At 37.2% G+C, this 17,687-nt stretch overlaps 1 protein-coding gene across 6 annotated transcripts in view; it reads right to left on the reverse strand.

Moving 5' to 3' along the window:
• The window catches only part of TRDMT1 (tRNA aspartic acid methyltransferase 1), a 42,890-nt gene that overhangs the window by 8,876 nt on the left and 16,327 nt on the right, over nucleotides 1-17,687 (reverse strand). For 4 of the 6 annotated variants that reach the window (XM_071805189.1, XM_065832953.2, XM_065832954.2 and 1 more), the window contains 6 exons: nucleotides 11,741-11,850; nucleotides 8,511-8,582; nucleotides 4,722-4,787; nucleotides 3,147-3,216; nucleotides 2,181-2,264; nucleotides 1,321-1,682 (listed from right to left, as the gene is read on the reverse strand). In XM_071805189.1, coding sequence (XP_071661290.1) covers nucleotides 1,321-1,682; nucleotides 2,181-2,264; nucleotides 3,147-3,216; nucleotides 4,722-4,787; nucleotides 8,511-8,582; nucleotides 11,741-11,796 — 710 coding nt within the window. In that variant the 5' untranslated portion in view covers nucleotides 11,797-11,850. Of the gene's footprint in view, nucleotides 1-1,320; nucleotides 1,683-2,180; nucleotides 2,265-3,146; nucleotides 3,217-4,721; nucleotides 4,788-8,510; nucleotides 8,583-10,022; nucleotides 10,100-11,740; nucleotides 11,851-17,687 lie in introns of all 6 variants that reach the window. The other 2 variants (XM_065832952.2, XM_071805187.1) reach the window with 2 other exon arrangements.

The following is a 17,687-nucleotide window of genomic DNA, read 5'->3' on the forward strand; positions in this document are numbered from 1 at the left end:
AAAAGGCAACAAAGACAGTAAATCAGATTCCTACAAATTGAGCCAAGAAAAACTGCCACAGCTATCTGGCCTGGCTCCTTCCCCATCAGCAGAAGGACAACAGACACGTTTTGTGTCAGATTTCCCACCACTATATATAAAGACTTCATACTAACTACTCAGGAGTCTCCTTCAGTGTGATTTTGATAAACTTGACCACAAAGTACCATGACGTATTCTAGTGAAACCACAAGTGGCCAATTTATTTTTGATGACACTTAAGGCATACATGAGATATGTAAGAGATCATTCTGGCCAAAAGCTTTTTTTGACTATTCTAATTAAGAAACATATCCCATGAGATGCTGATCCCCGCCCCCAGTTTGAAGAGTGAGGACAGAACAGGCATATGTCCATGGGAGCTGGGGGAAGGGCTTTCCTGTTGCACAAATTTTGAACATTTGAAATTCTTTCTCTTCTCAGCTTTTTTTATTGTCAAAAAGTTAAAACGACAAAATCTGCAGGAACTCTGTCAATCTGACAGTCTAATTTCTACTAATTAAGAAAAAGTTATTATTAGCTTTAACTCATCAACCAAGTCATTTTGCTGAAACATTCTGAGCGTTCAAAAAAAATACACTAACTTGAAAAATTCACCAATATTAACATTTCCCACAAACCTCCAGGCTTCATCTGGCATTTTCCAATACAAAGGCATTCAGTGGAAAAGCCCCTGACCGACTGTCTGCGGCGTTTCAGAACACTCACCAACCTCCGACAGTCAAACTCAAAATTGCAAGTTACAAATCAGAAAACTACTAGACAGAAAAGCTCTGATGTTCTGCTCCATCAAACATGATTTGTAATGCAGCAGCCTAACTGGTTTTATGACATATGGCCAATCCACAGCTATTCTGACCTACACAGCTGAAAAATCCAAGAAATCAATAGAATGTACAGTGGAGACAGTTTTAATGAGGAATGGATCTGTCATGCATGACACTTTGTAACTTCATTGAGCAATATAAAGAAATTCACTAATGAATCAGTACTATACCAGTCTACTGGAACCATATTTCCGCAGGGGTAATTAAGCTTCTGTGAAGGTCAACAGCAAATGGCACTGTCTTTTGTGAAAGCCTTTTAGAGTGGGCACATGATGTTCTGCCAGATTCTCATGCTGGCATTCCACTGGACCACGAAGCACACTACATAAGGAGATTATTTTTCAGAGCCCTGAGTTTTTGGATGAAACGGCTCTCCTTGTTTTTACAGTACACAGGCAAAAACACACTGAAAATTCAAGAAGTGATTCAGCAAGACACCTTCTTTGCCACTTACCCTTTCGTAAAGCACGTGGATCTGCGGCAGGTGGGCTTAACGATGTCTAACAAGAAAGCATAGCGCAATAAGGACTTTGGTGGTAAGAAATACTGACTCATTTCTTCATTTTCCTCTTCCAAGAAATCTTTAATCATTTGAATAGAGGAATCATTGTCCTGAGTGTGTTTTCTTTCCATTTCTTCTACTGTTTCAAGCTTAAAAAGAAAGGTCCCTTTTGGTAAACTCTTCTTGCTGCTGCAATCAGGACCAATGTTTGGATCCAGATTCTTCTCTTCGTAAGACAAGGAAGAACTAGCTTTGTCAGCAGCTTTGCTCTTGAATAAGTCTTCTAGATCCTGATCTGGGAATCTTGGCAATATCTAAGAACAAATTGCAAGAAAAAAAAAATAAAGAACTGCATTTGATAAACAACATGACAGCCAGCTCTGGAGTGAGAATTCCTTCAGAAATGCTCAGAATAAAGCAAGTAACTGTTTGATGTTATTTCCATGAAGATTTCAAAAAACGTTAGCATCAAGATTTGCTGACCTACCAGCAATGATGTCAGGAGCAACTGTAAATAATTGCCTTTGCAAAAAGACCTTTTCAAGGGGGTGAAAAAGGCAGCAGAATGCATTGTTTTCTAGCCCACTATCAACCACCATCCCCCAACTCTTTAAAGTCAGCTAAACCACCAGCAAGCATTTCAGTCCTTAGAAAAGTCAGTATCCAGGCTGAATAAAAGAGAAAAGGAATGTAACTTTTCTGTTGATATCGTTTATCTCTCTCTCCATTCATCAACATACACCACTAAACCAAAAATTTAATCCTCAATATTCATGAAACAAAGCAAATACAGGTAACACTAATGCACTCACCTGACCAGGAGCCTGAAAGGGAAATGGTTCCTGGTGAAGCTTTGCTATTAGAAAATATCGCAGCCTAGAATTGGGAATGCCAAGCTGTAAGCAAAAATCCACAAGCCCTTAGTCCATGTGATAAACAGAAAGAAGTGGTGTATAGCATCATACAAGTTATCTGCCATTATATACAGTAATAGAACTATGACACATTAATATATTTTGTGACTTCATTATTAATTCGTAATACCTAAACACTTCCAACTTCCATACCTAAGTATTTTCAAAGAATCAGGAAATTATTCTTTGTACCTCATGGTTTTGACTTACTTTGTAAACAAACTTTTATGTGAGGTGAGAATAAATATTACATGCATCACGATTTCTTGGGACAGATACTACCTCTTTGCTATAAAAAAGCAAAAAGATGTCTCCTTGTATTTTTGAACAAGGGATTATAAGACATCTAACAATGAAGCAAATGCACTATGACTGGTCTTCAAGCTACCCTCTATCAGCTTCTCTCAGATATTTACAGTACTTCACTGACTCTATTTAGTCTTGCACAAGCTGAAATTTCCCTCAACTTTTTTTTTTTCAGTTGCCATGGAAACATACAAACAAAGCCCCTCCTCCCACAATGACAGGGTCACATCTTCTGTGCTGAGAAATCCACAGGCATCAGTACTTCTGAAGCAATGAGGCTCCTGCAGGGAAAACCACTTTCTTGGCCATGGTGCTCTTAAAACACATCAAATGTTAGCAAAGCAATATGGGATTAGGATCTGAGCAATAAGAGCAGTACGATTATGCCAGTATACGAATAAGAAATCAGAAGTCATGCCAGATGGCTTTCCCATTCAGAAGATTATCTTCAGCTCTGGACATGACTCTCTTTTCTAAAACAATAGATCATTCTTTAATATTCTTTGGCTCTGTGCAGTTTGAACAGTTAAATAATATTAGAGCAATTTTAATACTCACACAGGTTGGAGACAAGAGAAATTCTTGATATTTAAATCCACACGTTTCTAGTGTCCGCAAAAGTTCATTTCTGGCAGTGGAAATAATCAAAAAGCAATTACTCCCTTCATACAACCTTTAGGTCCTTTTTTATCCTAAATAAATAAAAATACATTAAATGCAACACCTTAAGTACCAAGACATTCAGCACATTCAGTGAAAGAACAGGACAAAGAATTCCAGATATGAAGTCATCCACTTCTGAACTTGAGGAGACAATATACAAAGTTCAGTGTTACTGTAGCAAAAAATTACTGCTACATCTTCAGAGGTATCTCACACCTACTTCAGTGCAAACACCCATTCAAAAATATCCTGTCTCTAGGAGAGTACTTCTAGTGTGTCAACAAGGAAAATAATCAGAAGACAAGACATTCCCTTTCTGCTGAATTATAAAACAGGAGAATAGAACCACTACAGATAGCTCACTACTCCCCTCTGTCCATATCCATGGCATCAACTGAGCCTAACAGAAGGGTTAACTCAATGGATGATGAAAATCGGTGGCTTTGATAATAACAGTGAGGTAGGACTGTACTTATGTATGATGGAAAAATCACTGAAATTGAATTCTTCTTAAAAACACTTGTCCTAGCCTGAAACTATAGAAAAAGCAGGAGCTGTGACCTCTACCTGGAACTGTATATGACACTGCATCCCAAGTGTCATAAGAGACAACAACCATTCCCACTGGGGTCTTTTCTGAACTGCAACTTGTTCCAGCACTGGCCGGCAAGGCACAGCCTAGGGAATTGCAGGCCCTATAGCAGCAGCCTGCACCTCCAACAAAGCGTTCCAGCGTCCACAGATGGCTGCACTCTGAACCACTCAGAGAGCTGAACACACCTCCCAGCTGCCGGCTGCGTTCATCAGGGAGCGTGACACACAGGGTGGCTGCTCGCCTGGTGCTTTAAGGAACACGATCCTACTTTACTCCAGCAAGAAATGAGAAGGAAGACAATAAACCCCTGTCTCCTGCTTTGCTCACGAGAGAGCAGAATGTTCCTGCTGTCATTAGGTAACAACTTTCCTCTTCCACATTACAGAGAAAGATTATATACAGTTTTCATACTATATCTCTGGACCATTTGATGGCAACCCTGAACCAGTGTGAATCTACTATCAACAAAGATACTGAAGAAAGGCCCTATACTGTACTGTGATCTTAACAGGAGATACCACGAGCTCCTGCAATGGATAAAACCCCAAAATATCTGAGTGCTACACCTCCTGTTATTGTTCTTCAAAAATGAATACTGAGCCTTTCTAAAAGGACACAACATAATCAAATCAAATCAATGGAGACAAATTGTTACAACATATTTTATCCGTTCAGAGAAAGAAATAGTTATTTAGCAAGTTTCTTTCACAACCTAATACTTTCAAATTAAAATCGTATGTTTAACCCACAGTTGCTAGCTGTCCCATCTCACTCTATTTTGTTAACTTAAATTCTAGGAGATAAAAATCCTGCCTTCCCCTTCTGGAGACAATGTCCTTTATTAAAAACTAAAACCTGCATAAATTAGACTTTACCTTGCGGAAGAGCATTCAAATCCTTTAACATTTTCTAAAAGCAGGTATTTTGGAAGCTTCTGGAGCCTACAAGGATAAAAAAAAAAAAGATCAACAGTCAGAGTAACAAGATGTAAACTGCATTACATTCATCCATGGATTTGTTTAGCTCAAAGTATTTCCACATCATGCTAGCTGTTAAAGTTTACCATTCTTAAAAAAATGTACCTGAACTTTCATGGTTGCCCAGATCAAATCACTGGCAACTGAATTAAAAAAGCAAACTGTTGGCAACTACAAAAACCAACAAAAACCACTTAATAATATTATGTTTTAAGAAATGAACAGTGGGAAACATTTTCAGAACTGCATGCCACTGTTCATTTCTTAAAGTATAATGTTATTATTGAACAGATTGAATTGGTAATAGGGAAGACAACTGTTCAGGGAAAAAAATATCACTATTTAGCCATAGAACAGAAAACTTTTGTTTTAAAGTGCTTAAAACCAAAATCAATGTCAAAATTTCACATCAGCTTTAGTGATAACACACCAGAACTTGTATTCATCTAACTGCTTTAAGAAACACCACATGTTTAGAGCTCAAACTGCAGATATTCTCAGTTTTCTATACTTCTTTTTTTCATTTTGATTGCGGGGGAGGGGACGGAGGCGCCTGAGGTTTAGCAAGATCAGTGCAGAGGTCTGGAATAGGCTTATTCCAAAAACAGCCTGTTAAATCTCCGGAGAAAGGAACAAGCCCAAACTGTGCCAGGGACCACGCTAACAATTTAGAGGCATAGATGATTCAGATTCAAGTCTCTGGGAACACTTCTTGGCACTGATTAATTCTCTAGTAAAGCCGATGTAGACATAGTATGCTTGCCACACACTGAGATCTCAGAACAGCATATAGAAACAGAATACTAACGCCACCAGACAGCCGCTCCATACTTACTTAAGTCAGTAAGTGACCTCAGACTTCCACTGGTACAGATCACAACAGAATTTGTTTTAGCACATTCTTAACTACCATCAATTAAAGACACACACATGAAGAATTAAAGAACTAAAACATTTCACAATAACTGGAAAATGTACAAGATACTACATCAAATTTTAAAATACTAAAAATAATACTGAAAAAAATAACACTGCACTGAAAAAGGCAGCAGCCAAATTCCTTGCAGAGGAATGGAGAATATATCTGTTGGTGTGTTTACCCACACTCAACATCATCATCATCACCTACTATGAAACTTATTTTTAAAGTACTGAATCCAGAGCACAGCCTGAAATGCAAAAGCTCATACAGGATCAACAGATCACAAGACAAGTAATCACTATACAAAGAGTATGTGTTAAGTACTTGGCAGGTATTAACATTATGAATGTGTCTGTGAAATTAGAACTTTGACATCTTAGCATTAGATTTCCTTGAGTTATGACTTGGACATGATAAACAGACAGTATCTGGACCATTTAGGTCAGATGTTGTTTGCCCCCTGGGTGCTCCGAGGATTTCTTGTGTCTTTCCAGATACTGAATTTGTCTTTCCAGGCTATCTTTGAGCCTTATTTCACCAACATTTCATTACAAAAGGCTGAACGTAAGGTAGGAAAAGCCAAGGGATGAGAAATTATTTTATAATTTCCATAAACAGCACGCATGCTGTACCAATTCAGAATGCAAAGCGATAATTCCTATATTAAGAATTTCCCTTTTTTGGGCTGAAATACTCCATACTCAACGTCTGGCAAACATGCCATATCCAGAAAATACATAAACACTATCTTAGTAAAACATAAATGTACTGGAACTCAGAAACTCTGCAAGAGCCATCATGTTCAACATATTACAGACCGCTTACAGTGACTGCCTGGAGAAACAACCTGTCCAAGGGAGATAAGGGATGTCAGCAGGGTCTCGTGGGGCGTGGAGATAAAGTGCCACAGCCAAGCCCAGCTCCTTCGCATCGTTATGACAAAAAATGTATGTCCTGCAGTGTCTAAAGCTTTGGTTTTGAGAAGGAAAAACTTCTGCCCTTTAACCAGTTAAGCCCACAGCAACCAGGAAGCACCATTTCCATATTCATGCACAACAGTGTCTCAAAGGTAGCCAGCCTCTTCTCTGTGTCCCAGCTTAACGGAAAGGAATACTGAGGTCAGGACTCCCTTCAGGAAGGTACTATGATTCTGACCATTTATTAACTTACATATTATCTGCTGGTTTTAATTTATAATTTTGAAAGGTGAGTTGGGAGGACTGAATTACATTCCTTGTTCCAAAAAAAAGATCATTTGCAACTTTGGGAACCCACGTTATCTCCTTATTTTTGTGCCTCTGCTAGAGGTAGGGGAGTAATAATAACCTTCCTTTTTACCCATTCATTGTATAACTTTCTAGGCTACAGAATCTGCATCATGTTCTGTTTCATGTTCTGTGTCACAGATTTCTTAGGTGGTCCCAGCCAAGCCACTGAACCCTTCTGTATCCGTGTTCTCTATCTGCTGATGACAAAGGCAAATATGTGGTCCCACTTAGTGTTGTTGGCTGCAAAAAAAAGTTGTTACTGGAAGAAGGATGAAGACCCTCTTCTCCCAGTGGTAATGGTAGCTTGAAAGAAAACGTGTTGTTGGTACCCGTTTCCTTCTTGTGCAGGCAGCATTCATTAAAAAAAAGAAGAAGAAAATAAAAAACACAAAAGCCTTTGTCCTCCTCCAATTCTGAGAGCAAGATTAACCAGCGGAGAAACACAGAGAGTGCAGCTGTCTCAGCCCCCTGAAGCGGGACTGCCACGCAAGTGTCTGCTGGGATGCAACTGATGCAAATTCTCAAGCTCATGCCAAGTGGTACCCAATGGACATCTCAGTCCAGAAGCTGAGATTTCTGCTGGATAATCTCCCTGAGAACTGCTTGCTTCAGTTCCCTAGGAGGGGTTCTTACAGTGCTGTGCACCTCTTCCCAAAAATGACTACCAGCATTACTTGGAGCTGATTTTTAACACTCTCAATAAGAACAATTTAGGCCATCTCTGTTTGGATTTACTGTTCCAAAAGTTGATGCATAAATAATACAATTATGGCTATTTTATTAGGAACTGGGGTCTAACCCAGGCAAAAATGACAGATGAACACAAAGACAAGGGCACTGTTCAGACAGTACAGTGATATTCAAAATTTTGGTATTACTACTTGAGACAAGAGATCATACTACAAACCAAAACTATACAAGCTGCCCCAAGATATCTAGAGGCAGCATCAAAAAGACAGAAAAGACACTTTAAGAAAAAATTGAAGGGGACAGAGGACGTATTGTATTGTACCATCAATAACATATTTAAATAAACTCATTCAAATGTTACCTATTCAAAATGTGACTAAATGTTGAATCAGAACCAAAGCTTTTTCAACCTGGTATTCCAAACAATTTTCACATTTCCATGATGCCTATTAGCAAACTATTATACTGTCAACATCTGCTTCTAAATAAAGTCAATGCAAGTTTGATGTTGAACAAAAACTAAATGACTCCTTTTGTTTCATTTATGATACATCCATGCTTTAAATAGACACACAATAAAAAGAAAAACAAACAATGAAAGCATACACAGCAACTATGAGATTATAATGGCATCAGTAAAATACAAGTACTTAAGTTACATATGAACACATGAAAACAAACAAGTAATACAACACAATACTAGTAGTATCCCTGTAAAACATTATAGATGGCTTGTCTCGCTGCAATATAAAACATCTACTTAGTTAGATCAAAGGCTTAAGAACTGAGGTAGAAGTTCATTTATACCTTGGGAGAATATCAAGGATATAGAGAAAGCTCTTTGTCCGTGGATCGGATACATCACCTTGCAGGCCAATTCTAAGAAAGAATAAAGAAACACCTGTATCACTCAGAACAGACTGATTTTTCCTTACATTTTTTCTACAGAATGCTGACATGTTTTGGTTTAAGTTTCAAAAAGGGATTCTGCAAAAGCATTTTGTACGGACACGAGGACCTGCTCACAGAGGCATTGTCCTAAGAAATGCTCTAAGGAATGAAAGTCTACCCTGGAATCCATCAGCTCACAGAGAAATTAAAATCAAAGCATTCAGTAATGAAACCCACTCCCCAGTCTGCAAAGTGTTTAGCATTCTGGTCCTGTCCAGCAAACCCCTGGAACATGCTTGGCTCTGAAAGAACAAAAAAAAACCCACTGAAGTTCCTGGGAATACATTTACATCAAATATATCACATTATTTCTATGAATTAAAGCCTCAGTGCTCACCACTTTGCAGAATCGAGCCCCATATGAATAACTTTGTAACCAATTTTCTAACATTAAACTGGACAGTTCCTGCATTAGGATCCCAGGCCTGTGTTACTTTAACTCGTAATTGCATTAGCTCTTAAAAAGAATAAAGCCTTAGTAAAAGAGCTTTAGCATGTCTCTAAATTAATTAGTCATAAAAAGATTTTTTTTCACAGTATTATAAAAGAAAAAATTTGCAGGAATGATTCCTGTATACATCACAGATTTGCACAAATACATTTTTATAGATCAGCAACATGTTGGAGGGATTTCTTTTTCACCTTAGAGCATTCATTGAAATACATTTCTTACACAAGTAGTTTCATCACCATCAACACGATTTTTCAGTGAGGTACTACTTTGCATGAGTATGGTCACTAGAATCTTACCTCTACTGGTCACTGTTGTCAAACAATATGAATTTGAAACTAATCTGACAAATAACATCTCAGTAGGCTCAGTTCTTGATTAGCAAGATATTTCTCTATACCATCCACAAAATAATTTCAAAGTCATTATCCTCCTAGCCTTGGCTAAAATAAAAATATTCCTCAGAATAAACTACTTGTGTGCACGTGCAATTTGCGAAGTACAAATAAAAACAGATTACACTCTTAGTCTCAGGCAGAAGTGAGAAATTTCAATCCTCCCTCTTGGAGTTGCCTCAGGGAAAGATTAGATTGATATCTAAAGGGAAAGGAAGCACTGCCAAACAGCAAAATCTTTGAATTTCATTGTTAAAGGAACAATACAGAATGTAAAGTAAGTATTGTAAGAAGCATACTTAATTTCAACTGAATTAAAATATACAAGAAATATGATCAAGAATTAATATTCAAGCTGCTTCCACTTCAGTAAATCTCATGGTGAGTAGGGCTGCAATGCTGCTGCTTAGAACAAGAAAGATGCACAGGTAAACCACACATAGTGTCACTCCCGAGAACATTTCTCCTTTAACAGTACATTTTGTAACAGCGGCACTTTTCTCTGAAGTGTGCTATATCTACCTTGTAAATGGCTGACAGGGAGGGCTCATCAAAATCATATCAAAAGATAATCTGTCAAATTCTTTTAGTGTTATGCCCTGAATAAGGAAAAAAAAAACAGAAGAATTTTGAGTGTTGCAAACTGTGTAACTGAATGAAACTCTCAAGTCATCTTTCAGACCAAACTACTCCTCTTACTTTCATGATATGCTAGCAAAAAACTACCTAATCTCCCATTTGACCTATAATTTCATTCTTTTTTACTTTAGCAAATCATACAATGCAAGTATACACTTGGTTGCTTTGAATACGAATCAAAAGCACTAATGATGTTAGCATCTACATATAATCTTGAGGTTTTAGTCAAATCATTCTTTCAAAAGAGGTGTAGTTGTTCTTTCAGTAGATCACATTAAAATGCTAACTGGTTATTTTCTCAAAATACAGTATCATTATTCAGATATGAAGCCTTTGTACATCAAAAAAATATTAACATATCCAAAACAGGTGCAAAAATATTAGGTCTTCTCCAAAGACAAAATATCTGAACACAAAAAAAAAGTAGCTCAAGTGGTAACATGGTAATTTTTACACATCCAAACTATGAGTTTTAACTCTCAGGAGCCCACTGCCAATGCACTCTGCTAAGTTTAGTTCATTTTAATTTTTGCCAAGTAAAAATTCTCTCAAAGATATTATATGGCTGAAAGTTCAACTCTGCAAAAAATATTTCTGTTCAGAGAAGAAAGAATTAGATCTATGGCATAAAGTAATTACACAGGTAGAAGTTCCTCTATACTAACTTTAAGCAGCATGAGAAGGACAACATCCTAAGGGGCCAAGAGGAGAGGACAAGGATAATAATCAAGTAACTACGGGCTAGACAAAAAAATCGCCACCTCACATATTTTGAGAGATATCTATATAGTAGATGTAACATAACAGCCCACAGAAACCAGACAAAAGCTGCTATTTTTCCACTAAATTTAAAGAAGGTCTTACTGACTGTAATCTGCATATTTATATTTTCCCATATAAAACTTAAAACTATCATTCGCCCTGTTATGATTGAGTGCTGAATAAGCAGCTGACCTTTAGTCACCTATTTAAGTATTACTAAGCTCTTAAAACAAATTCAGTATATTTTACTGTCATATAAAACTGTAAAAGAAGATTAAAAAGTAGAAAGCAATTTCTAACTAAATCCAGGAAAAAACACATGCCTAGTTTGCTCCCCAATTATGAAAACAGAAGGCAATTTTACCTAGTTCTTCTAATAAGTTGGAAAAGCGACAGAATTCCTAAAACATTTGATCCATTCAGCCCACAAAAAACCACAAGACTCTTTCAGTATATTTTCTTGTGCTTTACTAAGCTCAACTATAACTACAAAACAAAGGCATGCCTCTAAGCAACTAAATTAAATTCTTTCAAAATACATGAAAATATTTTTTTTAATCTAGAAATATGATTTTTGTCATTCCTTTCTTGCTGGTAAGCATTCCTCTTGACATTCAGGTAACCCTTCTTGATGCAACAGTCAAGACTTCTAGGAAAAGACCGCAGTGTGAGTATCCTTCTAACTTCAACAAGCAACCACAAGAAACCGAAGTTACTGTAAAGCTGCTTTATTTATCATAACATAAATCTTTTCATTTCTCTTATTAGTAACAAGGATAGTGAACACAACTTATACCTACAAATGCCAGACTAGAGCAAAAAAAACATTCATTACTCACCTCAATCGTCTTTGCCCATAATGGTGTGCTGGGAAAGTTGTGCTTATAAACTTCATTGGCAAGAGTGTTCACATCAACAGCAGCAACAACTTCTGCAGATGGGCAGCTTTCTAAAATTAAAAAAATAATTTTAAAACTATAGCTTCTCTTTGCTACTCTTGGAAAAATGTTTTTGTTAAGTTGTGTTACAGCTATGCTCAAAAATAAAAGGCAAATTACATGGTCAAACTCCGCTGTGTTGCCATTCAAACTTCATATGAAAAATGTACCATGTTTCTACTTGTACGGCAAATACTTCCCTTCCTTACATATCCAAAAATGGAAGGTAACTGTGCACTTCTTAATCTGTAGACACAGTCACACATAAACTCCAAACAGGGCGCATCTCTACAGCATTCCCACCTGCAGCTGGTCTCTGTGGTCACCGAATTCCTTTGCTATAGGAACGCAGTCTGAGTCAACCAGCCAAGCCCCCCTGCCAGAGCCTGAGACTCTCCAGCCACTGATAACTTACAGGATTTACATGTGTTATTCTAGAAGTATACTACTTCTTGTTAAAAAATTGCACCAATAATTATGTTTGAGGGACATCGACTCCTGCAATAAAACTTTAAGAAGTCGCCTGAAAACCATTTGTGCTTGTATTCCAATAAACTAATTTCTGCCTCTTTTGGGTTCTAAGGTCTCCAAAACATCAAACACTTTGAAGGACAATATTTGGCAGTTTCTCTCAGTATCAAGGGAAGTATTTCTGGACACTCGGAGGTGTTATGGAAAAGAAGAGAGCACAGTTTAACAAATCTCTGGACAGCTAAAATCCTGAGAAAAAACACACTAAAGAGAATGTAAATAAGCAACGGTTGATTTACAGGGTAACAGAATAATAGGTTCTACAGAAGCTAAAGACATTAAAAGAAGCGTGTTTAGCTCACTGCTCATCATGTCACACTATTTATTATTACTAACCACAATACCTTCACTGAGGCTTTTTATGCAGGAAGACAGGCTGTGGTCACGGCTATAGCCGCAGGCAGAAAACAGTGACCATACTTCCTGATATACAGGACCAGTTTTGATCACCAGGAAACCTACATTATGGTCACCACTAGAGAGCCTCAGATGAAACACAGACGACTAAAAAAACCATTTTTGTAAGCCAAAACAAACAAGGCAAATAGCCACATGTCTTCCAGTAGTCTCACAATGTGCCCTACTAACACATTAACACATGACCTTATGGGACATCTTATGAATTACTGCTAGTCAGCTAATTATTTACAGTTTGAGAAGATGAAAAAACAATTATGATGTCCCCATTAGATTTAATTTTGAGTGATGCAGTTATCACCATCTACTATCTTTCAGGTTTTTATGGCCACCCTGTTTAAGACAAAGGAGAAATCCAGATACTGGAAATATTGTAGCAGACATTTTAACAAAGACCAACCTGGTTCTCCTGGGTTTATTCGGTGCAACAGAGGGCAAAAAAGGAGTTTCACAAGAAAAAGATTTGCAGATGGATGCCCATTAAGGGTTAACATACAAATCATTATTTGCAGTTTCTGTCTTGACATTCTGACCATAAGCATTAAATACAGGTGTATCCATGAGGACAACAGAATGACTACACCTGAGATTACAGAACAGGTACGTTAACACTGACATCTAGCGTGACAAGAACGTCGCCTTAGCAGGTTGACTGGTTCAATTTACAAGCATATTCAAGAACTAAGACTTTCATTTTCCTAAAACAAAGCTGTATCACCTAAGTAGTGCAAAAAAACTTCAAGTACTGCTTAAAAGACTTATTTTCTCATTTGTTCTTTCAGTTCTTAAAGCAACTTGTCCTGACAAGCTGCTCCTTACTGTGTGTTCCAGGCACTCCAGAAGAAAACAAACAAACAAAAACAACCTGGAATTATTACAAATTATTATCTAAATTAGCATAGAGTTTAAAAATGACAATCGGAAAGGCAGGCAAGTGTGCTTTCTCCCACAAGTGACGGTTCAGACACTCATCTTTATTACTAACATCAATCCAATCTCTCCTGGCATACACACAAGAAAAAAGTACTGGGGATTCACATCAAGGAACCTCACATGCCCAAATGCCTGGAAATATTGAAAGAAAGCACACAGTCACTTATCGAATCCCCTTGGAATACAATGTTCAGTCTACACCAGAGATGTTAACCCACATGGAAAAGGGACAGGAACTTCTCCTGAATTATTCTACCTCTCTTCCCAGTTCAAAGGCCTGTTATTTTTTTCAAAGCTTCTCTGCCTTTTGCTCCCAAGCTGTGGCTCACTTGGGAGTTCCAGTTACAGAACAGACTCCCTCTAAAAGCTGATTAAGCATATTTGTGTGGAAATACCCTGGAAATGCATGAAGGAGCTCGAGCAGAGAACCAGATCTCACACATCCAATCTAACAAAGAAAAGCTTGTGTAAATTTCAAACAATGCAAAAATGAAACATTTTTAAAGAACTCCTCAAATTTAAATAGCTTTGATGTCAAACTGTAATACTCTGTTTTGCTATAGCATTTATCTTTATTGCTAGAAAATGACTGTAGGAATGTATCATAAAAAAGACTGAAAGCAGAATAAAAAAAAATAAAACAAAAACACAAAAAAGCAGAAGCAAGACTGTGTTTAACTATTGCCACTGACAAAAGGCACAAAAGCAACTCAGGAATATGAAAATGCCCCTGAACTGTTGACTTAGTGAGATGTTAAATCAACTCCCCAAATCATCTAGCAGGCCTTCAACACAAAACCAGACACAGCTCTGCAGAATTTTTTTCCTAACAAGTACATCCAATTTTCAAAATATAGCCATTTAAGTGAATTAAAACTATGCAGAAAACAACTTAATTTTACAAAGACTAAAGAAAAAATAATACACATTTTCTAAGTGAAATTAAGTAGCTGCTGGAACACTTGATTTGCAATATTCCTCAACACCACAGTTTTTGAACCAAGACATCGCATTTCTAAAAGAAACGTTGTCACTCAAAAGGAAGCCACAGACATGGTGGGGAAGTTACTGAGGGAGGTGTTATGGCTTATTTTTAGGCAGACTAGATTGTAACACTCTCTCTTGGCTCTAAGCAGGTGAACTCACATTCATATCATCCTACTAGGAAAGTACTGATTTTGCACCTGAGTTTTAAAAACACCAGGATCTACCTTGCAGAAACTCCTTATTGTTTAAATTGTCTGAAGAGGCAGCAAACAAACCTGGGGTCTGCTTATAAGCCATTGCAGCAGTTGTAGTCACTGTGAAAGGGACGCTGCTGTAATGACTGGAAGGTGAAGCATTTGAAACATAGGAAGACAAAATACATGCATTAGCTTCTGATTTGGAAAAAACAAACACAAAGGGTGTCATGCTCAAACCCTGAAAACAAAATTTCTGACATTACAACATATGTCCTTTTTCCACTTCAGAATCAATTCCTTTGTCACGTGTTTCTAGCAGACCCTAAAATTAACATAGATCTGTTTATATTCACTACTGTACTTTTGTAATAGAATCATCAATGTCAGCAAAGCACATGAAATACATGGTGTTACACCAAGGGCAGAGCCTGGTGGATCTCAGCGTGTTGGAAAAATCAGAGCCAGAACAATTATCTAGTCTAACAGGTATATGGAAACAGATGGAAAAAGGAAGATTAGTCACATGTTTTGTCAGTCCTGTTTCCTTTTAAAACAGAGAGCAAAGATTCATTTCTGTCAGCTCTTGGCTGAGATGATTAGGTTGAACTCCCCATGGCCACAGTCAACATGACTATCAGTAAACTTGGTACTTTCTTCCTGCAGGATATTTAGCAACTTTTTCAGAACTCCTGCAGGATTTGTTCACGCTCAGCCACATGAACTATGTAAATTTACACTGTAGCACAACTGACACTATCCTGCGCTACAAAGGGCTATATTTTAGAGAAGCATTACATCAAAATGAATTTCAGTGTAAAAACTTGCTCAAAGAGGCTATATTTTTGGTTTGCATTGCACTGAATCCTAGAGCTGCTTGCTGGTTTTGTCTCCTTTGCCTCTCCTCCTGAGATAGCCATATGCTCAGTGTAATTACATACACCGGTTAACCATGCTGTGCAATTCACAGAGAGAATCAAAATTAATAAACAGAGATGAGAGAGTACAAGAGACTCAAATTCTTACTCAGTAAAACTGAAATATAGCAATTGAAGGGGAATGAGATCATCAACTTTATCACTGCAAAATTAAGATTTTGTTTTTTAAAGATGTCCTTTCATGTGTTATGCATAGAGACTTTTTTCAGTGATCTGTCATATTACAAACGCTTGTGGCAAAGACCTGGAAGCCATTTTTCATGGGAAAACTGCCTAAACTAATAAGCCAGTTTAAGTTTGTTTTGATTGAGAATGAGGAAGGGCAGGCTTTTTGTTTGATGGAAAGTTGCTAAGGAAATGAATTTGTAGCCATGGATTTTCTAAAAATAAAACACTGTATTTTTCACTGCAGAAAATCTGCACTTCATATATAAAGAAAACATTCACACACACACACACATATATGTAAAATACTGTAGGTTTACACATTTATGATCTAAACATCAACCTTTATAAATCTTACAAAGTGTGTAGCACAGGGCAGGAAGAAGTGTACTCCCATTTCTTAGCTGCCTCAGTCTTTCAAGAGTGTAAATACGAAGACTCGCTGACTTGTGACCTTAATCAAGCTCAGCTTTCTAAATTATATCTTTTTGCCTGCCTTTGCTGTTAAATTTAAAACACTATTTTAGAGCATGCAAAACCTAAAACTAGAAATTCTGATATGCTAAATTATCTACAGCTAAAGTATCAACGCAGAGCTAGACAGTCCCCAGGATTTTTCTTTTTCAGTTTTGGTCTGAGATCTAAATTCAGGAACAGCATTATTTTGACTGTGAAAAAGAACCTGAGTCAACTATGTAACTATGCACTAATATCTTCTACGAACTGTTAAGAGAAACACTCACAAGAGAGTATAAACTTCTGTGAATTTATTAAAATTCAATTATTTTTTTACTGTAGGCAAGGACAATCTCAAAACAAATTGCATACTAGCTGGTGCCAACTGTATTCTAATTTAATGACAGCTGCCAAAACAACGAACATCCTCATCCTGCAAGCTTAAGTATATGCTATCCTAAAACTCAGTTTATGAAAGATCACAGCCAAAAAGCACTTCAGGGTATAAAAGGCAGTGTCAGATTTCCTGGAAAATACCTATTTGGCAAATGAAAACACTGGCAATTTAACAGAGAAATAGAAAGTTGGACCAGCTCTGCTAAACAGAACGGGCCACAAAACTGGCTACGTGACACAGCCAGGAACCACCACTGAGGCAGAACTTGCCACAGCTGCTGAATCCCTTCTGCAGAACAAGTTGCTTTCCTGGGGTGCTGCCACTGAAGGATTCCATGCTCTCTCTTTTCCACATGTTCCTATTATTTTCCTTGGCTGTATAGATTCAGTAGAAACCATACAAACAAAAAAGTAAAAAGTATTATTACACAATCTACATCTCTCATGCACAAGGTTTATGAAAGCATTGGCAAAACAGAGGGCTTTCTTTTCAAGCTTTCATGCAGAAGAAATTATAAAACTTCTAATATTTCTATATTTGATTTAAATGGAAGATGCCAAACAACCTGCCATTTGCTAAATGATTTCAAGAAACTGTGTCAGAGACATTTTGAAATAGCATGGTTTCATGTACACATAGAGATCTAAAACATATAAGAAACCCTATTATTAAACCCCATTATTATCACTTTTTTCTGTTTGATTTCCACATAAAAGCAAACACTTAAATCCCTTAACTTTACTTTGTTGCTTTATAAACTGTATAAGAAAACTAAATCCAGATGTCTAAGAGATTTAAAAAGAGAAAACAGCAGAAAGGATCAAAATGCC

The sequence above is a fragment of the Patagioenas fasciata genome, chromosome 2 (genome assembly GCF_037038585.1).
Source record: "Patagioenas fasciata isolate bPatFas1 chromosome 2, bPatFas1.hap1, whole genome shotgun sequence".
NCBI classification, from domain to species: domain Eukaryota; kingdom Metazoa; phylum Chordata; class Aves; order Columbiformes; family Columbidae; genus Patagioenas; species Patagioenas fasciata.